This window comes from Aptenodytes forsteri, unplaced genomic scaffold, assembly GCF_000699145.1.
Source record: "Aptenodytes forsteri isolate BGI_AS27 unplaced genomic scaffold, ASM69914v1 Scaffold284, whole genome shotgun sequence".
NCBI lineage: Eukaryota > Metazoa > Chordata > Aves > Sphenisciformes > Spheniscidae > Aptenodytes > Aptenodytes forsteri.
In genome coordinates this window covers 1,236,999-1,249,858 of record NW_008794445.1, presented here as the reverse complement: position 1 = coordinate 1,249,858, position 12,860 = coordinate 1,236,999, and the positions used below count along the sequence as shown (strand labels likewise).

The following is a 12,860-nucleotide window of genomic DNA, read 5'->3' as shown; positions in this document are numbered from 1 at the left end:
GGTGTTTTTAAAATACAGTATTTTAGGTATCAAACAATTTATGTAAACATACATAACTTGTAATTCTTACAAGCAGCAGTAAATTTTTTCAAGAAGAAAATATTTGAATTGCATGACCATTAAAGAAATTATTGCAAGATATATTTCTTTTCAATAATAAACTCCTCCTTAAGGAAAGCTGAATAGGTAACATTCAAACTCTTCTTCAAAATTATCTCACTTTCAAGCAAAAAATAAAAGGATCAGAATTATTTCATCCTCCCCCCAAAAAAACCCTTTTAAATAGAAACTGATAAAATAAACTCATATGTAAATTTATTTGTTGAAGAATCTGATACAGTAATTTGTTGTTAGTTCTACTTTGCAATGAGGTGTCAGAAAGCAGAAGATAGACAGAGAAGAAATTGCTATTTGAATAGGCATCACACAAATCTTCCCAGAATCCAGAAATAAGTAGTCTGTACAACTACAAAAAGGTCTATAAGGAACACCACAGGTGTACTAGGTTTGATTCACAGAATTCAGAATATCGGTCAGTGGAAAGAAGAAAGCAAAGGTGGGCTGCAATTTCTTCACTGAAATATGAAAAAGTTTTCTTGATGCTTCCAGAACAAACTCTGAATGTCCAGTCAGACTCCCACGTGACAGAAATAATTACGCATTCATAAGCACTGGCACACAAACCTTCCTATCAGCAAGTGGAGAGAAAATTATGGCAGTCTAGAAAAAAAGCTTATGAAGACATTCTGGACAAATAATTTAGCTCTGGGTGCGAGAATAGAGATTAGAGCAGGTCTTGGGGCTCAGGACACTAAACCTCTATTGCAGGCTAACACAGACTTGCTTTGTGAATATGGCCAGAGATTTTATTTCTCTATTCCTCTCTTTCTCTGGTCTCTATGTATATGTCTCTATTACAGAGGAGTGCTAAAAAGCTGAAGAAGCTAACTAAGTACAGATTTTACACTGAAAGGTAATATATTACTAAAAATTACTCTTCTCAAGCTCACTTCAAAGGCTTGTTAAAGGAAACTGTCTGCAGAGAGGGATTATGGAAGGGCTGTATAGCTACCTACTGGAACATCTCTATATAGCACTTACGTTGCTCTTACTGTTTGAGTAGCACCTATTCCTGGACTAGTGTTGTAGACACCCAAGTCATCTGTGTGAGTGATGTGCAACTTCCAAGGGAAGAAATGCTTCTCAGACCGCCTTCTCCTGCTCTGAGACACCATGAGTTCAACATCCTGATCGGAGAGCAACCGGATCAGATCACCATCAAGGTCCCGGTAATTCAAAACAATGTCATCTTGGCCAAACTCCCGCCTGGTAGAAAAGAAATGGATTGATCCCCAGAAATCAAGGAATGCCTGGGAGGTGCTGCATGATGAACACTGTACTAGCAATCTGATTCATTCTGCTAAAAGCCACACAAAGCTTTGGGTGTCTCGGCATTCTTGATACAGCTAATACTAGAAATCATACAGCCACATTCATGCTGTGTTGTGTTTAAGCTAAGAAATCTGTCAGAACCAAGAACCATTTCCAGTAACACCACGTGCATGGCACAATTAATCTGTGAGTTTGATAAAATTCCCACACATAAGAGTTGACTGTAGTTGCTACCCACTTTTGCTTACTTATGGTTGGTTTTTTTGAGGGGAGGGCAGGTTAAGGAATGGAAGAATACTAGCACAGGTGTTCTATTACTAATATTTGATGTTCTAATGTTTTGATGTTCAACACTAGATTAACCTAGTTTAACACTAGTTTAACAGGTGTTTGAAGGCGGTGTCCGGCATCCTGAAGTAGTATATTAGACAAAAGATCCTTGCATGGGGGTACGGCTCTGATCTTAGAACAAGAAATGGAAACTTCTACCCAGCATAATTGAGTTAGAAGTGTGTGGCATTCCATACTTACTGACAATCCCAAGGCAGACTAGTGTCTGCACAGATGGCCCTGGGCCAAGTCAAAGTACAACCTTTTCAGGACACTTGAAAAGTATTTCACACCCAAAACACAGTGATGACCAAGTAGAATGTGGAAAATCTAGGACTGGAAGGAACTTGGCAAATGCTTAAATGATATTAAACATACAACTAACTGCTTGCATTGTACCTCATCAATTCCATGAGATCTCTGAATGATGGAATACTGCTCAGATCCTCTTCCACTGAGATATCCCTGTAACAAGAACAAATCTAATCATTACATATCATGAAAAGAGAATTGTCGGCATTTCTTCAGCGGTAAATTGGAAGACTATTTTCTTATTACCTGATAGTGCTCACAGTCTCATCATGGTAATAACAACGAACTTTATTAACTGTGTCTTCCTGCTGTGGTAAATCTTTTATGATCTTCACAAAAGCACATGGGAAAATCCCAGTGGCATCATCAGCTGTTCCCTGGAATGACAGGAAGTGTTAGAATGAAGAAAACCATGCCATTTTTGCCACATACAATAAGTTCTGGAATTCAATTAATTTCCATGGAAACAACAGTAAGAATTTTTCTACTATAATCAAGAAAAGAAAGGCTATGGAAGTGACCTGATGGCATCCCTACAAAAAGTTTATACAATTGCATAGTCAAATACAAGGCGGAGGAGTGAAACAGTGTGTAAATAACGAAAGTCAGATGGTTACCAAGGAAAGCTGTGGTGTTTGAGCAAGCAGAGATATCATATCAGCAAACACACAGTATGTTCTCCTCATCCTTTTTCAGAACACTGCTGCATTGCCCAAGTTCTCTCTAATCAGGCTGACGTGTGTTGTGGTATGAAGCATGAAGCATATAGCAACTCACCCTGAGGCAAGAAACCAATTAGCTGCTGAAATGGAGTTTCCATCTCCTTTCTGTGGCCTTTTTGTGTTCTAATAACTTCCAAAGAATTTAAAAACATTCCCGCAGAAGCAAATGCAAATGAAAACTGAAGTCTAGAGGGCAGAAAAGTTGTAAGCTAAAACCATCAAGGAAGGAAACAATTTCAAATTTGAAGTCAATGATTTATTCTTGACAGTAAGACCTGATTATGATACAGTTTCTTCTTGAAAGGAGGAGACAGGTCCCAAGGACTAGGAGAGCCCTTTCTATTCATATATTTCAAGGTACGCTAATAATTCAGTACCGCTATTGCAGTCTTACCTCCAACCAGTCTTTGTTTACTCTGCTGAGTAGATAGATCAAGTCTCCCTTCTTGAAGCTGAGTTCCAGTTTATTGGTTCCAGAAAAATCAAACAGTGCCTATGGAAAGTGATAACACTGAAATTATTAATTCACAGAATTACAAAGGTGAATCTTTTGTTCTGTTCTTGGGGTGAGAGCATAAAACAGCATGATAGTATGCACTTTGTCATCACAGACCCCTTTCTGGGGTAAGGTCATATATATGACCGTAGTCTGCAGTTGTCACAATTTCTTCTCCTACTCAGCACACACAAAAATGCCTTGAAGAAGTGGTGAAAGCACTAGGATAAACACGGCTCTGAGAGGGCTACATGCTAGGATTCTTAAAGTGGCAGGACACTGAGCACCAGAGAAATAAATATAAAGAAGTTGAAAACACTTAAGAGCAAGTAAGTCAACAGAGGTGAAGACAACTGACAACTTGAAAACTTGAAAACTTGAAATCCTGAGAATTGAAAAAATATATATTATTTCTGGTTGCAGTTTTACAGCTTTCAGATTTGCTGCAAAATATCACAAAGAGCCTTAAAAAAATGCAAAAGTGTTGTGTCCTAATTTAAGGGTAACTAACTGTTGTTTTTACATCTAGCTTTCAGGCCTGTATGCTGAACTGAGAGATTTGGGGAAGTCTGGGAAATTGGCATGTAGTTAAAATGGAACTTAGATGCCCCCTTGGGGCAGGGCAAGGGGGGAAGGAGGTAAGCACATGCTACCACCCTAACAAGCTGTTCTTGAATAATTAAAGTGGCCAAGTTATCAAAAATGCACATCTCCCCCATTGTCCTTACAGAACATGGTAGACATTTAAATGCTGTTAGAGGAGCAAAAATCAAAAGTTGTTCTTTATTCTGTGTGGAGATGGTTCTTTTGGTCTCGTTAATGCCAAGAGTTCTCCTAATAATAATAATTAAAAAAAGACAATGTCTACTGTTGTGCTAGTAGTTCATATGTCTACTTAATAGCTCTTTCAAAAGCCTTTTTTCATCTATTGAAAAGTTTTGGTAGGTATATTCAATATTAATAAATTAATAGATAAAACCCAAGAGAGATGACTGATCCAAGACCTGCCATACTCAGTGTAAAAACCAAAACCAACAAACCTCAAAGCACTTGCATGTTTTTTTTTAATCTTACATGGCAAAGTCACGTGTTCCAGGAAGCAAGACCATGCTCAGACAAGTACTGGTTACAAAGCAGTTCCATGTGCTTAATACCAAGACAATATATATAGCAAAAGACAAGGGTATAGGCACTTTTCAGTAGCACACTTATACTAAGATGCCTCACCTGCAAAGCTTTTAAACACATGCTGAAGTCAATGAGACTGAAGCTTGTGCTTGTTTTAAATTTAATTTATGGGTATCACTATGTAAATGTGGACCATTTGACAGTAAGCTGTACATGTCTCCCAATTTTGAACCTCCTGTCACTCTGACTTCACAATGGACCTTACTATTACTCAAGTAAGGAGGAACAGAACACTTCTGTCCATCCTTTGTTTCATTCCCTGTTGTTAAAATCAATTGCTTTCCTGTGTCGATTTCACTTTCCCTTCTTTCCCCAAGCTCTAATTGGAAAAGGCAACTTGATCGCTGAGATACCAAAGTAAAACAGAGTTTAATCTCCTATCCTATGACAGATAGTGCAGAGTACTCACCTCAGCCCGTGGAGTTGCCATGCGGTCAGAAATAGGCACTTGAGGTGAAATGCTTTTACTGAAAAAAAAGGAGACAACAGGGAGGTAGATGCGTCTCTACTGATACTACACGATCAGTAGCACATTGTCTGCATTTTCATTATTTAAGAGGCAGGCAAGCCATAGGTCACTGGAGAAACTGCCTAAGAATCTGTGTGCAGCACTGAAGTAAATAAATATGGATGCAGCAACATTGCCCTAGTTCTCTCAGTTTCAGTGCAGAGCAGCAGCAATCTGATGATGTCTGCTGCTGAGAACAGATGGAATTTTCAATGCTGTCAGTATCTTGGACCTCTCTTCCACAGCACTGCTCAGGCCCCCTACTCTGCCTTCTGCACATCCCTGTTTCTAGCATTTATGGCGTTCAGTTCAAACCCTGCCATGATGCACACATCCAGGACTGCATACACACATGCATTTTTTTTGCACTGTTTGAGGTAAGTGAAAAGGAAGTGGGTCTATCTTTGCTGTGTTGAAAGGAGAATTAATTTGTCTGAAGGGTAATGAAGTATGACGTCTACTTAGCAGTTCTCCAAAGGGGTGTCAATGCTGCTATGTAGGACAGGCCCCTGTTTAGACAAAGGACAGGAACAAATTAAGTATTCAGTTTCATTTAGTGTCTGAACCGGATCTCACCGAATTCAGTGCCAAAACTCACATTGACTTCAGTGGTGCAAGCCTATGTCCTTAAGCATGGCCTGTATATTCTGCACATTATAACAGGTATTACCGTTAAAGAATTATCAACAGATAGAGCTGAGCAGCATTTTTTTAAAAGCAAGCTAAACTCTCATTTTGGAATTTTCCTTCAATGCAAGTACCACATTCACTTCAAAAATTTTAGATTATTGAAAACAAGAAATACCCTTTGTCCACTCTACCACAAAGATCCTCATATTAGGACTTCATGGATTCACTTGGGAAACACAGTGGTGATCCTCGTCTCTCTCTCCCCCCAAAACTGGACAGCATCTCTTACATCAAGCAATGCTGAAAAGACATGTCAATCACTTACACTCGGCGTGTCCGTGGGCGAAGCCGTCTCAGTCTGTGAGGCACCTGTTCACTATCAAAGGTTGAGTGGTAGAAGAACAGCCGTACCTCTTCATCCATCAACACCCAAACGGGTAGGCAGAGTAGGTTCTGTGCCAAGAGCAAGTAGGAAGCAGAGTATAACAGTGGGAGAGACCAATTCTCTATTTATTTACATGTAACAAATAAGCCTCTCTGACCTACAGGATCATGAAGGATATTCATTACTGCCAAAAATCTCCCTCCTCTCCCTTCTCACTCAGCAGGACACATCTGAACAGCTGACAGTTTCTCCTGTTTACTCCTGGAGTTGGCCAATGTATCGCTTCACTCTTTTTGTGCCTGATTTTACTGCAGGAGGAGTAAATTGCTCTTTGTATTTCCCTTCAGAACATGAATGACTGTGGAAAGAAGGCAATCTTAAGTACTGGAAGACTTGGCCAGTGCGTCAGACTTTTACTGATTTAAAGTTGGGTCTTCAGTTAACCTGCACACAAAGAATATCTCTCCTCAATGTTACTGGCTGTGTCTTCACTGTAGAGCAGGTACACCTAGAAGCCCACCCCACTCTCCTAGTGCCTTAGGTGCACATACCAACTCCATATTCGTACAACACCTGGAGATTCAGCGTTTCCTCATATATCTCGGGGGTTTTTTGTAAGTCTATCTATCTATATGTGAAGGCAGGGAGTGAGCCTTTGTGTACTCCAGCAGATCCTACAGTCTGAACAATCTGGGGAATAGGACTGCAGGTTGTCCCACAGCATGGACACTGTGTCTTCAGGAAAAACAATACAAACAAACAGAGAGAAGCAGATACCTAGGACTACAACAGTACTGTCTCTCTTAGCTGATTTCAAGGGGTAAGAATCTGCAGTGCTCAGTGCAATCTCTACCCTAAAATGAAGTTTTACCTTCATGTAGACATTTAGGATAGGAATCCTGTTCTCAGCAATTTCCTTTTTGGCCCCAACATAAACCTTCCCTGGAAAATATAAAACCTGTGACAGTTACTGAAGAAAAAAAATGGAGGCTGTCAGAGAAATGAAGCAATCAGGAGAAAGTAGGATCTCCAAGAAAATAGTTATTTTCTAAAGGATTTTAGGTTTCTAAATGAACTTTACCACAAGTGGAGGAATTGCCAGTAGAACCTGACTTCTCCAGCATCCACAGCTGGGAACTAGTTCCTTGTCACGACTAGCAATCCTGGGTACTTCCCTACAATGCACTCCTCTTTAGGACAGCCTGGGGCTGAGAAAGCTGCTAATCACACACAGATTTGGTACTGACAGTTTACCTGGCAATATGGGGAGTGTGCAGGTAAAAGGGCTATTTTTGCTCTCTGCCCCATATCTCTCCTCTAGTTTGGTGTGCAGGGCATAGAACTGACGATAGCGTCGGAAAATCAGGTATCTGCCACCACCTTTAACCTTTACTTCAATGACAAACATCTGAAACAGAGAAGGGGATTCAGGCTGATGTTCATGCTTATAAATACTTACCAAATGAAAGCGAGGCATACAATAGGAACATAAGATCAGTGCTCTGCTAGTGGGAATTTTGTCTTAGGGGCAGAGTAGAAAGCAAGCCTTCAGTTAAGCATCTGCAGACTCAAGTACTAGAAAATAACAAGTTAGCACCACACAGTGTGGTATATGTGTGGGTCCAGCTTTCCCATGGATCATGTCCCTGTGGCTGCTTTCTATTACATAATCTTAAAAGGAAACCTGTAATGACCAGATGCTACTTTATGCTTTACACACCTTCCCTCAGTGACAAACAAAATGTATTAGGGAGGTAAATACAAGTATTTTACAGTAGGATGCTTTGGACATCTAAATCTATAGACAGACGTATGGTTTTCAGAGTTGAAGGCATTCATACTTCTTTTTGACTTTAAAGTACACAATTTCAGAAATTATGGTCTGACCAAAGGTAAGGCCAGGAAAAAAAACTTAGTTGCCTTACTTCCAGTGCCCTCCTTCAACCACTATCTCATTTGTTATCTCTTGCCAAAATTGCTTTGCTCTGAAGGAGCCCACGATTTCCATGCACTGACCTCTGAGTCACATTGCAGCCAGATCCTTCAGAAAACATAAAGACAGAGCAACACACATCACTATATTCCAGAGTAAAACCTGCATACTGCAGTGGGAAGGTTTTATGAGCAATGTCTCCAGCAAAAGCAGCATACCCTGCAGAAGCCACACTGAGCTGGTCTTATCCAAAACCCCTCTTCAGAAAACCTCAAAGTGCTTTTCCCTACTATTCCCTTCCTGTGTACTCTTTCATGACTTATTAATATGCTACCTTCTGTGGAGATGGAAGCATCCTAACTTGCCAGTACCACGGAATTATGAAGACAAGACCCCTTCTACCCTCTTTGAGTTCCTTTCCCACTATCTTCACCAAAGGTACAGTACTCTAATGGGGAATAAATCAGAAATTAGGTTAGAAATTAGAAAACAAGCAACGTTAGAGGATACCTCTGTCACATTTCACCCAGACAATAAATTTTTAGACTAAATCCGTGCTAGACTAACCTCCATTCCAGAAAAAAGAAGCACTGAGAAGTTCTCTGCACAGAACTATTCATGCCAAAAACCAACTACACCAGATCAACTGCATTTTGCTTCCCACAACCAAACCAGTCACAGATGAGGGCATATAGATACAGGATAAATCTCCCTTCTTACGTAATAATTAGTAAAGCCTTTCTTCTCTTCAATATCTGCAATGTTAGCTGAAACAGGTACATCATCTGGAAGCTGGTCAAAATCACTGTGAAGCAAGAACAAAAAATTTAGGTTACTCATACTGGCATTAGCCTTCGGAGGTCTCTATGCCGTACAGAACAAAGATACTTAGGCAACATCACATTATCTAGTGTCAAAACCAAGAAGTTGGAAACTCGTGGTGTCATTCTCCTCCTCTGGAGGTCTGATCTTGAGATGTCAAGTTTCTGTAAGTTCAGCACAAGTCAGTGACCATTGCGAAGATTCACCAAGCCTGAAAAACATCCCTATCATTCCTAGGCTTGCTAGAGTAGCAGGACTACAAAAGAAACACTTGAGCTGGTAAGCTTTTCCCAAGAAATGTGATCAGCCGTGGATGCATTCTTAATCCTTCCTACAGCATCTAGTAGACTTACAATAATAACTCTGCAGCAGTATCTCTTATTCTAAGAAGGTCATTATATACCATGATTTATGCTGTTATTATTACTGCATTACTGTAGGGAATAGGAAACAGTTCTGAGAAAAGAGCTTGCTGTGCTAGGTGCTGTAGAAACTGACAGCACAAAGCTAATTCCTAAAAACTTTACACTCTATGTGTAAGATGCATACAATGTACCTTATATATATATAAGATTAAGGACAACAGAAGGATAAGCCCAAACAGAAAAAAAGCAAAGAAACAAAGACGTAGTATTGTTCTATATAATAACTAGTGGTGCCTGCACCAGCTGTCAAAATGTTGTCAAGTTTTCTTGTAAACATCACAGTAAAGCAGACTCTTAAAGAGGCTTTGAAAAAAGAACGAATAGCCTAGCAAATATTTACAGGTAGACCTCCCAGTCACAGCACATAACCTGAAGCAAGCACAAAGATACTTGTTTGAAAAATGTCAAAAATGTGTGAAGGAACACATGATAGTGGGCAAGGTTAGAATGAGCTTTGCAGATCCTAGAAAGTATTGGATTTGAAGTAAGAGAGAAGGAAGGATCCCTGCAGGAACACCTAAAGAGCAGCCAAAGACCACACTCTCATGTTTCTTGTCTATATTGTCCACACAATAAAATGCCATGGATTGGCAGGTGCTTTTTTCTCTGGGACCTACTCCTTGGTACAACATCTTTAACAAACAGAAGACATTCACCTTTGCTTCAATCTTACAACTCAATGTTGTTAGCGTGGTATTTACATGAACACTTATGTAAAAAAGATCAAGAATGAGGAAAAAAGGATAACAAATGAGGTAGAGAGAAAGAGAAACTTTAAAAAGGATCATCTAAGAAATGCCAAGCTGACATAATGTTAAATATTCTGATACTACAAAAACCATGGCAGTTGGCTCAGTTTATTCTGCTAGGACAATATCCCAAGCAGAGGCTTCCACAATGCGTAGCCCATCTGGAATGCTGAAGTAATGATGCAAAGTCTTGCAATAGCTTGCTGTACGAGGAGAATGACATGAATCAGCACCACCCACAACACCATAAATACTACCACTTACTGTGAAGAGGGATGTGGTTATGGAGATCAAGAGATATAATTATGTCATATCACAAACACTCATATCACAAACCCCAGTAAAAGGGAAACTGTTTGCAGCTATAAAGAGGACAATGACCCACTATTGTCCTAGGTGGTGAATATTCCCCAGGAAAAGAAGAAAAAAAGTCCACTCCAACTTAAGAAATGATCTGCTCCACGCTGAGCAGCCTAATAGTTTGGAAGCTATGATAACAAGAAGCCTTTTAGAATCATCAAAGAAGCTTGCATCCAAATTAAATGAACAGATCGTAGCAGTTACATGGAGGCTTGTGGGGAAGCAGGAGGAGGGAGAGACACGTTACCTCTTTTCTCGCAGCTGACGGGGAAGAGACATGGTTTTCAGCTTCTTAAATCCAGATGGCTAAGCTCTATTCCTCCACTTCTTGTGCAGTTCCTGATTGAATAGGATGAACACAGTCAAAGCAATTCTCCCTGTGTGAATCAAGACTCCTTTGCAAGGCCTCAGAGAGCTTTTTTTTAATGCTTCAGTGTCAGGCGATTTCTTCTGTACCTCCCCACCCCCGTGAGATTGAGGAAGTCCTAGAGAAAAAACAGTCATAAAGAAAGCCTGTTTTGTGATGTCTGTCATGTATCGAAACTGCCACCGTTGAGAAACCAAAAGCCCAACAAAAAGCAGAAACTATGAGCCACATATTCCATTGTCCACCTCTTCACCGAAACATCTGCCTCTGTGCAAAGCCAGTATGAGTGGGCTCAACAAATTCTGTTTTGCCCCAGCTAAAATGTCCCCATATACACCTCTATGCTAACATTTGTAAACTAGGATGAATACTTCTGATCCCTTCTTGAAGCTCTGTGACTCCCCGAGAATCCTCCCTTCCATGGACCAAAAGCCAGGAGGTGGAGCTAAAGAATAAATTTTCAAGTGGAAGCAGAAAGTATGATCAGGAAATTCAGCCTTGTCAAACATATGGGTACCAGGGTATCAGGCACAGGAGATTAGGAGATGAACTTTGAAGGATGGATCAATGCAAGTAAGACATGAGTCCTTGAAGGAGCAGGGATCTTTTCAGCTTCGTGTGCTCAAAACAATACACATTTGTGTATTGACAATCTTTCAAGAAGAAAATAAAAGGAAGAAAGTGATGAGGAAACCATCATTTCCTAACACTGCGGATAAGTTGCAGCATAGCTTATCTGCCTTAGTCAAAAGCTGTCATGTGTAGTATCTTTGCCCCCCCATTTCAGTCTTTGACTCTCTTCCATTTTCATGTTCAATACATATTTGGTTCCTTCTCCTCCTTCTGCTGTCAAGCACAAAAAATCTCATCTGAATGGAGCAAAAGTCAACTAGCATCCTTCAAAATAAAACTCTGTTTACAACTGTAATCATCAGCCTTGAGAGTAAACTGCATTTCACTGCATTTTAATGAAGTAAATTCTTCACCCATCTCTTTCCTGTGGATAACTGAAGGCACCATTATAGAATTTGAGAGGGGATATAGTGTCTCTTGATCAGAAGGGACCAGAAGAAGCTACAAAATTCTGAACTGTATTTTCTGAGTGATCTGCTACTCTGTGCTGCCCACACAGACTTAGCAGAGTAGTTTTAAGTGGTGATGTTGGATATAAGTATTTCCCCAGACCTTCGCACTCTGCCATGTATTCCTTTTTCTTGATTAGGCCTGCTAAATGTGCAGTCCTCATGTAACCTGAAGTCAGGCTCATTATTCTCTTCCCTTTGCCTTGAGTGAGAGAGACAATAATCACGTTTTCGAACTGCAATCCTCTTGCTTTCTCCTGACATTCAGAAGGAAATAGGAACAGATCACCTTTACCAGAAATCTTAGTCACAAGATCAATACATATGAACTCATGCAAATTCAGAGGGGCCCTCCTGACACATGCAAAAAGATTGTGGAAAGCACAAGAACTGCACAAACTTTAATAGAAGTGAAAGAGAAAGGCTGGAGGGGTGCTTGTAAGGTAACTCTATATTTGATGCATATCATAGTTTTGACAAGAAAATCATAAAAAGGATATTCTAATCTTTTCAAATCTCTTGGAAGATAATCTAGATACAATGCAGGTACATCTTTTAAGAGACAGAGGATATGACACAATGCAAAAATACTTGCTCATTTTTTACCTGGAGACATGGCTTTTCAAGAACAAGTCAAGAGACAACCTCACAGACAAATTGTCTATACAACTGCTTTGCTGTAAGCTGAGTAAAACAAATTGAAAACAGCTCTTCAATTCCACTACTCTCTACTAGAGATTATAGCCAGTAATAATACTAACACAATGCAAAAATACTTGCTCATTTTTTACCTGGAGACATGGCTTTTCAAGAACAAGTCAAGAGACAACCTCACAGACAAATTGTCTATACAACTGCTTTGCTGTAAGCTGAGTAAAACAAATTGAAAACAGCTCTTCAATTCCACTACTCTCTACTAGAGATTATAGCCAGTAATAATACTAATTAGGTCATGCAGAGAGGAAATGAGAAACGCAAAAGCCCATCTAGAATGCAATCTGGCTGCTGTCGTTAGAGACAACAAAAAATGTTTTTACAAATATATTAATGACAAGAAGAGAGCCAAGGAGAATCTCCATCCTTTATTGGATGCAGGGGGGAACATTGTCACCGAGGATGAGGAAAAGGCTGAGGTACTCAGTGCCTTCTTTGCCTCAGT

General features: G+C 39.9%; 1 protein-coding gene across 1 annotated transcript; it reads right to left on the bottom strand.

Moving 5' to 3' along the window:
- Window positions 1-1,097: 1,097 nt before the first annotated feature.
- On the bottom strand, window positions 1,098-10,584 carry NCF4 (neutrophil cytosolic factor 4). The gene is made up of 10 exons (XM_009289946.2): window positions 10,500-10,584; window positions 8,617-8,701; window positions 7,218-7,371; window positions 6,835-6,905; window positions 5,904-6,031; window positions 4,850-4,907; window positions 3,151-3,249; window positions 2,281-2,411; window positions 2,122-2,187; window positions 1,098-1,326 (listed from the first exon to the last, which is right to left on the bottom strand). Exons 1-10 carry the CDS (start codon window positions 10,529-10,531, stop codon window positions 1,098-1,100), a joined length of 1,053 nt encoding a protein of 350 aa, XP_009288221.1. The 5' UTR covers window positions 10,532-10,584.
- Window positions 10,585-12,860: the final 2,276 nt, after the last annotated feature.